Source organism: Erithacus rubecula (genome assembly GCF_903797595.1).
Source record: "Erithacus rubecula genome assembly, chromosome: 5".
In the NCBI taxonomy this organism is placed as follows: Eukaryota; Metazoa; Chordata; class Aves; order Passeriformes; family Muscicapidae; genus Erithacus; species Erithacus rubecula.
The window spans coordinates 9351921-9365933 of record NC_136687.1 but is presented as its reverse complement, the minus strand read 5'-3'; the positions used below and the strand labels follow the sequence as shown (position 1 = coordinate 9365933).

The window sequence follows — 14013 nt, the reverse complement described above, 5'->3', positions numbered from 1 at the left end:
ATATTCCAGAAAAGGCACCACAAAAAGCATGGCTGCACTCAGGGGAAAACCTGCATATTAAAAAGCTGCAAGAGGGAATGAGAAATGCTCATAATGGATTTAATGGAATGAAATGGGAAGAGCCTTATCTCTGCAGAGAACTGAGCCTCGAGCAGGTCCAGTTCTCACTGTCGGCGCTGCACACTGACAGGATTTAGTTGACAATGCACCAGGGCACTCCAGTGCATGGTAATTTAAGTATTTGAAGAAAAATCCTGAAGTTATTTGAGCTCTGAAAGTTAGACATGCGATTAAGTACCTTGAAAAATATTCTCAAGTCATCTCTGCTTTGCTGCAATAATGTCCTGATAACACAGTTTGGAGGACAAGTGGCAATTATTAAAAATGGTGATTATGAAGATTATCTTCTGAAATTGAAAGCATTAGAATTTATTTGGAATTCCTTTTGTCTTTCCTCCTTGCTTTAACATTGTGCTACTAAGATTGGGCATGACAGCTACCAGGCCTTCAGCAGAGATTAATGTCACTCTACTAGATATTTTTATACTCCACCTCACTTCCATTTTGTCAGACTTTGTGTAGTACAAATATTCAATTCCTGTAAAAACTGCTCTTGTTACTTCTAAAATGTTCATTTCCCCGGAAATATTAAGAACTCACAAATTCCAAACTAGTTTAGAATTATAACGTATCCCAAATAAAATTAAAAGACAACAAAAAAATAATATAAATGCTCTGTGTTCTTCACCTGAACTATGGAGTAGAGAAAAAAAAATACAATTAATTTTGAGGAATTCCACTGATTATTTCCAAGGATAAAACTCTGTACAGAGCCCAAATATGAATGAGGTTTTGTAAAGCATTCCCACACAAAGGTCAAAAGGAGATGATCCCTCCTTTCTGTGTGACAAGAGCACCAACACAGCTGCTACTACAGCCCAAAGCTGCAAAAAACACTCTGTTAAACTTCTCAACTAAAGCAACTTGGCCTTCAAAATCCAGCCATCAGAATTAATCAATCCTCCAGCTCTTGCACTGTGGAGAGGGGACATGAACCACGACCTGTGGTACAAGAACATAACACAAAGTCACTTGATGACTCTTTTGGCTTTGTGTGCATTCACTGCTACTGTGCCACCCCTTGCAACAGCTGTGGATTGAATGTGTATCTTCAGGCAGGATGAGACCAGGATTAATTTCCTTAAACCCTCTTATCTTGTGTCTACATATAATCAATTTTTCTTAAATGCCTTGTTTTGTTTTCTTGGATGCACATTCCTGAAGCACTTGTTTCCTTTCTCCCCACGGAACTCGCTTTTCACCAAAAATAAATCACTGCAATGAACTGCTATTCCACCTTAAAATCCTGTCTGCTGGAGTCAATTCTACTTACAATATAACACAAAGTAATGGAAAAATCTAGAGAATAAGCAAGGCTGCTTTTGGATTACCTGGTCTGCTGTAATGCTGAGGAGAATGGGAGGTGGGGGTGTACCGACCATAGCCCAGGGAGCCAGCAGAGCTAGGACTTGATGTCCTGTACTGCTTGAAAGATCTGTCATCCTGGTCACCCTTAGAGGAAGAGAGGAAATACACATCATTAGGGAAGAGAAGTAACTTCTCAAAAAGGCAGAATTCGCCACCTCATGTGTTTCTGTGCTGTGTGGATGGGAGTCCATGCTGCCCTAAGATTCCATGCAATCCTAATGAAATGAGGTGGCTTTCAGCACCTCCACCCCCAGCGTGACTGAAAGAGCTCTGCCAAGCACCAGAGAACGGTCATGTTGCCAGGAAAGTCAGCACAGACATAAATTTAAAATTACAATTTAATTTGAAAAGAACTGTGAAAGTGTTGTTTCAGGACAGTGTAATTTCCTGAACAAATAAAAGTAGGTGGAAGATGAGCTCAGGTCAGCATGACAGTATCATGGTGACTTTGTACCCATATGAACAGATGCATAATGGTTACAGACAACACAAAAATCAGCCTTTGCTAGTTTCACTACATCATGAAACTGACTGTGTACAAATTGACCAGTGTGCCACACTGTAATATGGTCATTACCCTGAGAAACCCAATATTCCAATACTAACACTCGTGCAGCATTAACATTAATACTGCACCCTTGTGCAGAGCCAGTCATACAATCCAATTCCCACTGAACCCTTGGCTTCAACCAGTTAAAACCATGTACACACATTCTAAGCCTTTAATTTTCAACAGCTAAACTACAACTTGCAATTTGCAAGTAGGGTCTTCTTAACAGTAAAAGCACTACTGAGTTAAATAAATGGGGAAGTAACTTTGTGTAAACTAGCTATAAAAGAAAATTCAAATTTCCACTTTTTGAAGACACGTAAGAATTGGCTTGAGTTACCAACTTCATATTAGAATGAATCAACGTAACCTGAAGATGCTCTTTTATGGAAAGTCGTACTCAAAAAAATGCTCTCTCTCTCCTATTCCAGTAGAAAAGCATGAAGATATGCTATAGTGTATCAAGTATCACTTATCATGAATTTGGGGATGCCTTTAGGCATCTGTGTGATTTCCACTGGATCATTCATCATTTAAACAAACCGTACATCTGACTAAGCCCTACCACCATCTCCCAAATTCTTATCAGAACAACTTAGTTATGTCCATACTTTCATCTTTAGATGAATTTGGCTTCTCTGGGACTACCCTTGACTCTACAGAGATGTACAATATTCTCATCATTATCAGGAGGTTTTTCCTGTGGACAAGATATGCCCTGTCCCTTCAATGTTACCCCAGACCCACCAGCTGCATTTTCAGAAGTGGAAAATCAGTTTATTACAGTGGCCAGATTGAATATCAAGTTCAGAAGCAATGATACAAAAAGCAAAGAACAAGTGGTGCCTTCCCAAGTGTGCAGTGTTCTGCATTCTGCCACCAACTCCTCCATGTCCAGCTCGAGATGTTTCCTTCCCAATGTACCTACACTGTGTAATACTCACTCTAACCTTACTGAAGAGAATTACAAGCAGTATTGCAATGGCTTTACAAAGCCTTGTAATAATATTTAAATATCATATGAGTGTCAGCTAATGGTCTGTGATGTGTACAATTGCAAGACACAGTGGAACTCTCCTCCAAAAATCCCTGCAACTAAACTGGTGACAAGTTTGCAGATGATGATGCCCAAGCACCTGATCATGGACTCCTTAAAAAGAGACAGCAAGCACAGAGAAGCTGGATAACATGGGAGTATACACAAATCATGGCAGTCCCAACCTCCACACCAGAATCACTTTTGGAACTTAATATTGGCAGTTTGGTAACTGAATTTAAAGGATATTATTATAATCTTCCAAAACATCAAATTTTCATATTGTTTCAGACCTTACCTTTGTGTATCTTGTATCTCTGCAAGGAACAACCTAGTTCATGTAACCAAATATTACATAAAATATGCTTTTATTTTTAATTTATCAAATAAATTAAATCTCTACTGGTTAACTTGTCTGTTGACCAGTTCTTAAAATGATTGACAATCCTTAATTCTTCACGATTACCAAAATTTTGCCATACATAAAATTGAGACCCATGATATGTAATTAAGTAACTGTCTGGGACAATACATTAAATGCTTTCACTGCTTCCAAAGCGATGTTTGTTGAACAATGACTATTATTCATTAATAATTGACTATTATTCATTAATAATTAAGACACATCAAAATACACAGACCTAGAAGTTCAGGTATGTGCAAATGATTTAAAAGTAGGTGCACACAAATAGTATAAGTAGCTTAACTATTTGTGGAATAAAAAAATGAGAAGAAATAAAGAAGTGAAATCTATGCCGAGCAGTAATTCGAATCAGCTCACATGGGCAGCTTTAAATGTGAACATAAATCATATTTCCCAATATAATTTATTTAGTAGAACTTGAAGAAGTGACCACCATACAACCTTTATTTTGGAAAGCAGAAACATGGATGACAGTGGAGACAGATGCATACAGATGACAATCCAGAAGCAGAGCACGTATTGGACACAAGTAACACTGAAAATCATAAATTATAACCCCCATGCACTGTAGAGGCAAGGGGTGAACCCCACATTTCAGACACTGCTGGTTATCAATGTGACCAGGATTATGCATCACAAAATGGGTCAGAATAGGAGAACAAAGGCATTGGGGATTACCTCAGTAGGTGTTGGAGAGAGCAACTGAGGTGACTGCAAACAGCAACACACAACAAATTAGTGATACAAATTCATGCATGATGTTACTTGTGAGAAGAATTATTCTTAAAATATCACTATCCATGTATAACACATGATACAGTTAGGAAAAACACCTGTCAATTAAGTTAGGGCAATTTGTCTTATTATCTGTTTTTAATTAAGTACATAAGGACTAATATAGAAATAATTTCATATTAGTCTTTGAGTGATTTCTCTACTGCAAAATCCTGGAGTGTGGTGAGGCCAGTCCTATGCCACAAAGAGGGGCAGTAGTGAAGTCCCAGTTAAATCAACTGCCTGAAATTACACACAGGCCATAATTAAATCTGCATTGAACAACCTCCAAAATCTGGACTAGAACTGACAATTTTAAAGGAAAGAGAAACATCTGCACTATTTATTTTCAATTAAACATCATGTAATTTGACAACTTGTTGCTCATTTTCCTTTCCAAATCAAACACTATGTTTGGTTAACTGAGAAAATCAACTGAAAGTATTGCAGCTGCAGGTAAGAAGCCAGGATGCTGAAATTTGGGAGACAGGATTTTTTTTTCCCCTGGTAACATCAAGGATAATAAATATTTGGAGCTCTGGGAAATATACATGTTGGATTGCAAACACAGTCCATGCTTGGTCTGTGCACCTCTACCAAGTCTGGATGTCACCAGGCACTTGAGGAGGGTCACAAACATCATCTTCACCAACAGATTTTGACACAGAAAGGAAATGATTGTGCTCCACAGGTTCAGGGTAAGGCAGCAGCTTTTGATTTGGTGAAATCAGAAACCTGAATACATTTAAATCCTTTACCAAATACAATTTTACTATTTTTCAATGCCTTACAATGGAGCTACCATGGTTCAGCACTGTGCAGAGAGAGCTTGGAAGAAAGTCTGCAAAACCTAACATATGCACTGCACTTCACCTGACAGTGGCACTGAGACCTTTTGTGGTACTGATTAAGTGTAAAAGGTGCAAGGGATAGCATGACTAGGGCTATTAAAAACATCATGACTATTAATTATAGCATTTATTTGTGTCCTTTACACCTGCAGGAAACAAAGCAGACTTCCATGCTGGATGGTATATATCTTGGTTATATCAAGCATACAGTAAAGGTTTCATTTGTAAAAAATTAGCTAAATTTATAAAAGCAATCAGAAAATCAAATGAAATGTAGGTATGTTCAGAGAAGGAAAGCTAACTTGCATGACAGGAGTTATATACAAGTGTGTTTCACAAGGCCCAGAATTAGTATTAGTTATTAGTTTGTTAGTATTATGTTGAATTAGATTTCATTAGCACAAACTGTATCCTATTAGTTCTGCATGTGAAAAGGCTCAAGTTCATGCATGACATGAGGATGAAGTTAAGTAAGGGACAGTTGAAAGAAATTTGTACACAGGAAAGTGATACCATTGTTGTGTTACCAAAATAACATGGTACACTGATTAAAAAAAAAAAAAAAAAATTGTAAGACATTTGGCTTTGCTTCTCGTTTTTGCATTTTAATTAGCAATGGCTCCTGTTTTGTTCTGCATGCAGAACTGGTCCCATGGAAAAACATTTTAATTACATGTCATCTTTTTAAAAAATGATCACAGAAAGCAATTTTTAAATTTCTACAAACTAAAAAATGAAATGAACAGAAATGAACATCTTGGGTTTGGTTGTTCTTTTTTTTTCTTCTTTTTTTGGAAGGCATTGTGAATGAATGGATGACATGACTCAATCAACTAAAGCTATAAAAGTTACTTTTTTTTTTTTAAAAGTTATGCCCGTGGTAATAGCTTTTGGCAACATGTACAATGATGCACATAATACCTGAAACTCATAGTAAAAAAAAAAAAAATACCCATGTTTCAGTACCTCCCCATAACTATGCCTGTCATCTGAAGAGTAACTGATATATGGAGAATAGGAGATCATATCTGGGCGGTCAATGTTATAGATGGCTTTATTTTTAGGAAGAGCAGCCAAGTCCCTGTAGTCAAGAATTTCATCTCCAAGCTTTGCCTAAGAAAAGGAGGAAAGAAAGCAGTGAGAATAAGAAAGAATATGAGCAGAATGCAATCAGACAAGGAAAGGTAAATGTAGGTAAGAAAGTCATAATCACAATAAACCAACTTTTTGTGTTTGTGAACATTTAAATCTCTTGTATTTACTACATAATGTTAAATATTACTGCTGTTTTCTTTCATATGTTGTTGCTTTCTATCTTGTGATTTGCATTTGGCTAACAGGAGTAGCATGGCATCATTCCATTTCCCTGGTTATATCCCACTCCTTTGGATGCACAAATAGATATAGGGAACAGATATTGTAGTCTTTTTCAGACAAAACATACTGAATTTTGGTTTTGGTGTGCAGAATTCCCCTGCTGTAAGCAGTAGTGAATAATCAAATATATATTTCCAGCATATACTCTCCAGATGCTGAAAAACATCAATCAGCTCTTTGATCATTCCCATTCAGTCTTGTCCCACAGCTTTACCTCCTTTCCTGACTATGTCTAAACACCCTTAATTATGGGTCACAAACCAGCAGATGATGGATTTACACCACGGTGGAAGATCACAGATGCCACTCAAATAAAGTTCAAATCCTCCCATGAGACTCACACAACCAACAGAAGGAAAGGACTGTGCTGGTCCCTGTTCTCCTCCTACTACACATATTCCAAAAGCCTAACTTATTATTAAACTGCCACATTTGCACAGATTATCCTTAGGATAATTGCACCAAAACTGTATCCAGCACATACTGTGTACAGATATGATGACAAGTTGGCCACATTAAGAATGGAGGAATGGGCAGTATAATTGCCTTGTTCCCACTTCAAGTTTTGCAGAATGATAAGCTCTTTGTTGGCAACAAAATGATGAGTGACTCTTGCTGTGCTCTGAAAATCTCAGTATGATCAGCTTTAAAACCTTAATAATGTTTTCCACATGCAAAAGTACAAAAATATCCAGGATTTACGTGTGCAGTAATTCTGTTTTTCAAACCAGGACACTTAGTATGAGCTAAGAAAAGTTCAATAGATTTTCCAGGGGAGTTTTCTATCAGGTTAATAATGCAGGAAAAATTAAGTCTGACAACATTCAGTTATCCCTTTTTCTAAAACAATGCATGGATTTGTGCAAACATAAACTACAGGAAAAGAAGGAAGATTACTCTTAAATAAGAAAGTAGAACCAAGCTGCCATAACCATCACATATTCCTATTCTCAAAACTAATGAAAATATGTGTTTTAACCAAGCATGTGACTCTTCAGCAATCTAAAGATCTGACTTTGTTTGCAGCTCCTTTAAGAAGCTAAAGAGCAGTGAAATAGTCCCTTAATGAAAATAAGTCCCTCCCTACTGAGAAGCCAGTGGAGAGCTCTGATAAAGAGACAGGTAATGCAAAGGTAAAGATGTGTCTGTCCCATCTATCCCAGAAATACTTTGGGCAGCATTTCACCTACAAGGAAGGCCAGAGGCTGTGATTTCAGTTAAGGTATCCAGGCTTTTGGCCATTATACTAGTGAATCCAAAGTAGCTCAGAATTGGGAATATTTACATGTGAATTACATTCATTTTGGCTCTCCATCTAGATGTGCAACTTCCCCTTAGATTTCAGATCTTTCAGAGGAGTAAAACTTATCTTGTTATGTAATTCCTTTCAGTTTAAATGTAACAGTGTGGGCAAATTTGGATGAAGAAACACCTTAGGGATAGAGTTGCTTTCTAAACACTCAATTCTCCAAATATTGAGGCTACACTGTATTTTTATTTTATTTGTTTCACCTACATTTATGTGAATGGAGTTCAAATCTACTCAGGAAAGCTCAAATTACAGCTGAGAGGCTTCAAGCCATTTCTTCAGTAATTTGGTATTTTGGACTCTGGTAAAACCATGCTTTAAGTATAGAGTATCTATTTCATTTGGAATATGTAATTTTACAATCCTATAATTGTGAGTATGATCTGTATAAAAATATAGTGTGATTTCTATTCCTTGTATGAGAGGACATATAACATAGCTATGTAAACTAATGTAAGCCTTCCAGTTAGATATATTAGTTTGTAACACCTAATCATGTCTTAATAAAATTAAGCAAAATATAAAGTTGCTTTAAACCTTATTTAAAAGCATAATTAAGACATCAATGCATTTTTAATTTGGGACTCTGAAGGTTGCCAGCACTGGGGCAAATTTCAGTCTGGATATGAAGTCATCCCAACAGGTCATGAAAAGATGCCCATTACCTTCAAAAGGCACTGGCCTGTGCCCTTTCTCTGCAAGAAGACACCAAAGTCTGTTATCAGTAGATGAAGAAGAAGTGGTATGGATTTAGTAAATCACCCATATGAAGCACATTCACACTTATGTAAAACAAACCTTTTTTCCCCTTTCCCTGAGTGACCACTCCACCATGACCCTGCTGGTGTCCACAATGATGTCCAGCATTTCTGGATGGCCCTGGCAGTGTAAGCACCACCAACTCACAGTTACTAAGATTCAACTGTTCTCTCCAAACTCTTTTCTACATTAAGTATTTCACAGAGCTCAGCAGCTGGTAAGGCATTGATTTTACTATGGGTTTCATTATCTGAATCTCTGCTACTGCTGAAAGCTGCTGCCCTGTGTGCACCATCCCACCCTGCTCTGCCTCCTACAGCACCATTACAGGTCACGTAGACAGCTTGGTATTTTTATATTTTTTTTGCCTCTTTGGTTGTCTGGAGGTTTTTCCTGGGTTACTGTTTAGTTCAGCCTCAAATTTGACTGCATATCTCTGTGTACACACTATTATTTGCAGCAAAGAGGAGATGGGAAGACATGGTCAGAGAGGAACAGGGCCACACATGGGTGGGACCCTCCTTTCAGTGGTAGCAAGAATTTAGGTTTGGCAAAACCAGCCACAAAAACCCACAAGACAAATCTTGAGCATGCCTGTATGTCATAACACCCCTGTAAACAGAAAACACATGTAAAAACAGATAGCCAAGGGAGCATTGTGACAATATAGAAGTCAATAACATGTTTTGAATTCTTTTTACTTTCCTGTTTGTGAAAGCCAAAATAGCATTTAATCTATCAACTAAAATCAAGTTTTGACTATTAAGCACTGAGTGATGGGACAGATAGAACAAGAACTTGCACTTCTCTGGGGAATCTTTTTTTCTGACTGACTCATTTGCTAGACAACTTTGTATATTTGCAGTAACAAACATCAGAGTTGTGTGCTGATTTAATTATAGCCTTTAAAACAAACAACAAACAAAAAAAGAAAAGGAGAATTGAGGTTTGTCCTTGACTTAAGAGCCAGTGAAGTGTATTTAAAGTTGTAACCACAGACATCAATAAAAACAGTACCATCCTGCAGTTAGACAAATATCTCCAAAAACATATAAATCTTAGGAGATTACACATGCTTAAAAACACAATGAGATGGTGCATGCCTGAGAAAAAAGAGCTCATCTGGCCAAGGAAAGTGCTTACATGATAATAGGCTCCCAGCACAATGAACTGTCTTCATAATGACATTTCTTGGCTGCTAATGGACCACTGGTATTCACCAGCACTGAGAACCACTGATAAGCATTTAGAGAAGGGGCACTTGTTCAATCTTACTCAGATAAAGTGAATATTGTAGTCAACTTTTATTTGAGGAAAAAAAAAAAAACAACAAGTTTGGATCCAAAGCACCCTTTTGCTCGTCTCAGTGTAGGAGATAAAAGCCCTTAATATTTGTGTAATAACCTCTCTGGAAGTCAATTGCATCTCCAGCAATTTTCTCAATACATGGCTCTAACTGATGAGGATGCCCTGACTACCTGAGGGATACTTGGCCAGGAGAAAGAAAAGCCCTGGAAATGCTGAAGTCCTACAAGAGATATCTGTATAGATCACACCACATTTACATTTTTTATCTGTTGCTGGTAGCCTTGAGAATTTGGCCAAAAACATCACACTACAGCAATTTTTGATCTTGTATTGAAAAAAAAAAAAATTCCTAAGATTTTATTATACTTGTTATTTTAAATTCTCTCAATGAACTTCCCAGAGCACTTCATAAACTATGAACACATCAAAGGTCCTCTGAGTGAGGGACTGGCATTTGGCAAGGGCAGAGTCCTGCAATCACACACATCAGTGTTTTCATAAGCAATCAGATGCAGGCTCAGGAGCTCAATTTAAACAAGTTGTGTTCAAATCTAAGCTTGTAATCTACCTGTGGGCTGTACTGTTTACTTAAACCTTTCTTTTCAGAAAGAAATGTGGTATTCTGCATGCTTTGGTATAAGCCAGCTCTAGCTGTAGTGTAAGTGCTACAAATACTCCATAAAAAATAGGAAGAAAATGCCAGAATTCTGTTACAGAAAATGCAGTATTCAAATATTTCAAACGTGAGAAAATAATGCCATTTTAGAGGAATCACCAACTGCTGTGGTTTGGAGACACTAACTTTCCATATAATGTGCTAAACTGTAGGAGGAAGCACAAGGTTTTCCACATCCCACAGGACAAATTTCACTGGGAAATACTCACATAGATCACACGGCTTGGGGAACCTGATGTACTTGAAGCAGGTACAGAAATAATACTCTCAGAGGAAGTTCTAGTTTCCTATGGCAGGAGAAGTGAAATAGATAGGAAACACAGGAGAGTCAAAGATAATATAACTGCTATTTAAAAAAAAAGCATATGAGACATTTAATTAAATTACCCTTTACCACTCAAAAATAACATATTATACAGAGCTCAAAACATGGAGTTAAAAATAACATAACACTTCCAGACAATAAATTTAATCTTTCAAAAAATATAAGAATTGTTTTACACATGGCTTTCTCATCCCTGCTCTTCAGAACAAAACAGCCCAGAGCATTTCTGGGGTGCCAGGCCAGCCTTGGGGCACTATCAGAGACAGGCCAAGTGACAAGAGGATACAGGGGCAACATTTTTACTCCAAGGTTGTGCCCTCAAATCACTCTACATTGTGTCTGACACATGTCACACTGCCATGTCATTCACCCACAGCAAACACAACAAGGGAAAGGACCTGGGAAATGATCATTTAAGACAGACAGTCTAAATAAACACTTCTTCTGCATAATTAAAGCACTTTTCAGTTCTTCAGAACTTGTGTAAATGACAATAAAGTGTCACCAATACACTGATGTAATGTACGAACCATATTTCTTTTTCATGAGGTCCCTACAGGACACTCAATGCAAAAAAGAAAAATAACTTTAGAAAATTGTGCTATTCCAATGTTTTGAACCCTGTTAAAGTCAGTTTTGGATTACACTCAGGATTCCCAGATAAACTTCAGAGCTTCTTTCTGTGTCCTGAGCAGGTCACGGGTGTCTGACCCCAGGCAGCTGAGTTTGAGCAGAGGGGTGGACAAGATGACCTTCAGAGGATCCCTTAAAGCTCTGGCTCTTTCCAAGGGCAGACAAGGGGTGAGTCCATTTTTCCCCTTGGAAGAGCCCAATTAGGGCATTCCCTTGGCACCAAGGTTACTGGATTCCCAGTAAGAGCCTTGCACATTTTCAGTAACTGCTCTGAACTGCCCAGTGGAAGGCAGTACCAAGGGGGGCTCCCCAAGGGTCTGCACTGGAGCAGTAATGATTAATATCTGTACTCATGACCCAGACAGTGGGACTGAGCACATCTTGGCAAACCTGCAGATGACATCCAGCAGGAGGGAAGGGATGTCAACCAGAGGGATCCTAAAGGATTGGGAAGTGGGGCCATGCAAACCTCTCAAAACTCAACAAGGCCAAGTGCAAGGTACTGCACATGGGTCAGGGCAATATCCAATGACACCTCCACAAACTGGGTGGTGAAGGGAGAAGAAGGACTTGGAGGATACTGATGGCTAAAGAATTGGATATGAGCCATCCCACATCTCACCCATGTTCTTTATTCTCTTCATGATCCATTACTCCTTTTAGCATCTCCATCCATGCCTGCTCCATATAATCTCCCAGTTTTTTCAATGAAACCTCACACCTTTGTTGACTCTATTGCCTCTGTCAGTGTATTTTCTGTACTATAGATTTTTCTTTTTCTTCCACTTACCTCATTTCCCTATATGCCTTTATATAAACTTATTTTCCTTTGCTGCTTTGATTTCCCCTGTCTTTTCCAGTTTCCTCCCTTCTGCTTAAAATCTCACTCTCCCATCATCTTTCTCTATGCTGTCACTCTCTTTCACAACTTCTTTTTCCCCTCTACTCCATCTCCAAAGATTTGGAGCATGCTGCCACTTTCTCCTTTTGCCTTTGTCACCTACTTTAATTACATGCTGTTCATATATCTATATATAGGAAGATAACTTAAAAACAACAAACTGCAAGGTCGAACCTTAAATTTCTCAAGCAGTAGATTCATTCCAGGCTTTGCAAGTTATGTTGAAAAGTTCATTATTACTCTCTTTGAAATGACATCCTTCCTTCTGGTTTGATTTTTTTCAGTAATGAACATAAAGATCAGAAAATATGAAAAACTCAACGGAAAAGAAAAACCTCTAGGCTCAGGAAAATTATTTGATATTCAGAGCTTGTCATAAAGAACATCAGAGCAATCACTTCCCAAACACATGGGCACAAAAACTACAGCCAAGATCCTTTAGGGTAAAGCCCAAACAAATTTTATGTTTTTCAAACTGTAATTTAGTTAAAGTTGGACTTTCTAACACACCAGATTTAACAATCTTTTTATGGACACTGCCTGCTGTTCTGACTTGTCCCATGTGCCTTCCTCCAAACCTTGAACCAATGCAGAGCTTTTTTCAACAAGGACACCAAGGGTACCACTTGGAGCATCAGAGAACATCAGAAGTGAAAAACCCACACTTGGCCCCTGTATTAGATCAGATAGTTGTAACTCATTCCCACCACTTCAGAAGGATCATTAATTCTTCATGTCCTAGAGGTAGTTTATTTATCTGCTTGTCTTGTAATTATTCAAGTTGCCAGAATTCCCCTCTTTTCCCCTTGTACACAGAGAGGTGCACAATCATCCAACTTAAGGAGGTACTTAAAGCCAGAGATTAAATTCAGTTGTGGCTGTCTTGCCAACATTTTAGAAACAAATAATAAAATGGAAACTCCAAGGAGATTTCTTTCTTGTAAAAACAAATAAAGTGAAAGTCCTCTGATCTTTTAAGTTCAGAGCCACATGAAAAAAGAAGAGGTCATGAACTGATAACATCATAATCAGACAGAAGTTAATTTTTAACTTTTTTTTTCCTTATTCATATGTTCACATTTTTCCTTATTCAGCTTATATATATATATATAACTCTTAGGTCAACATTATCCTTAACCTGAAGCTTTAATCACTGATTAAAGGCAGAATATTTATATTACATGATTACACTTCATAGCCAACTAGATTCCCATCACTTAAAATTTAAAATTACAGCAGTGAAAAGTTTCCAAACCCTTCCATCCATGCCTGCTGCTGCTGCAAAAAAAAAAAACAAAAAAACCAAAAAAAAAAAAACCAAACAGATAGAGAATATGTCAATCAAATAACATTGGGTAAAAACACAGTTTTTTACCTTGTTTTTTTCTTCAGCCTTTGCAGCCTGTCTACAAACTGGATGCCAAATGGATGTTCCTGCAAAGTAAATTTAAAGTTCTGCTTAACTCAGTTCCATGATAAGAACCTTAAAAAGTTCAAAATAAGAACCTTATAAAACCCTCCTATAAGGTTTGATAAGACATAGGTTGCTGACTGCTTCCCCTGCTAGTGCAGGACACTTTCAGAGGTCAAGATGACAATCTC

At 37.7% G+C, this 14013-nt stretch overlaps 1 protein-coding gene across 11 annotated transcripts in view; it reads right to left on the bottom strand.

The window, feature by feature from the left end:
* The window catches only part of ABLIM2 (actin binding LIM protein family member 2), a 125793-nt gene that overhangs the window by 32676 nt on the left and 79104 nt on the right, over positions 1-14013 (bottom strand). For 6 of the 11 annotated variants that reach the window (XR_013774211.1, XM_079305328.1, XM_079305329.1 and 3 more), the window contains exons 8-11: positions 13787-13845; positions 10762-10839; positions 6090-6236; positions 1452-1572 (exon numbers count right to left, since the gene is read on the bottom strand). Coding sequence is in view for 10 of the 11 variants with exons in the window: in XM_079305328.1 (XP_079161454.1) it covers positions 1452-1572; positions 6090-6236; positions 10762-10839; positions 13787-13845 (405 nt within the window). In the remaining variant the exon portion in view is untranslated. The remainder of the gene's footprint in view (positions 1-1451; positions 1573-6089; positions 6237-10761; positions 10840-13786; positions 13846-14013) is intronic. The other 5 variants (XM_079305331.1, XM_079305333.1, XM_079305335.1 and 2 more) reach the window with 2 other exon arrangements.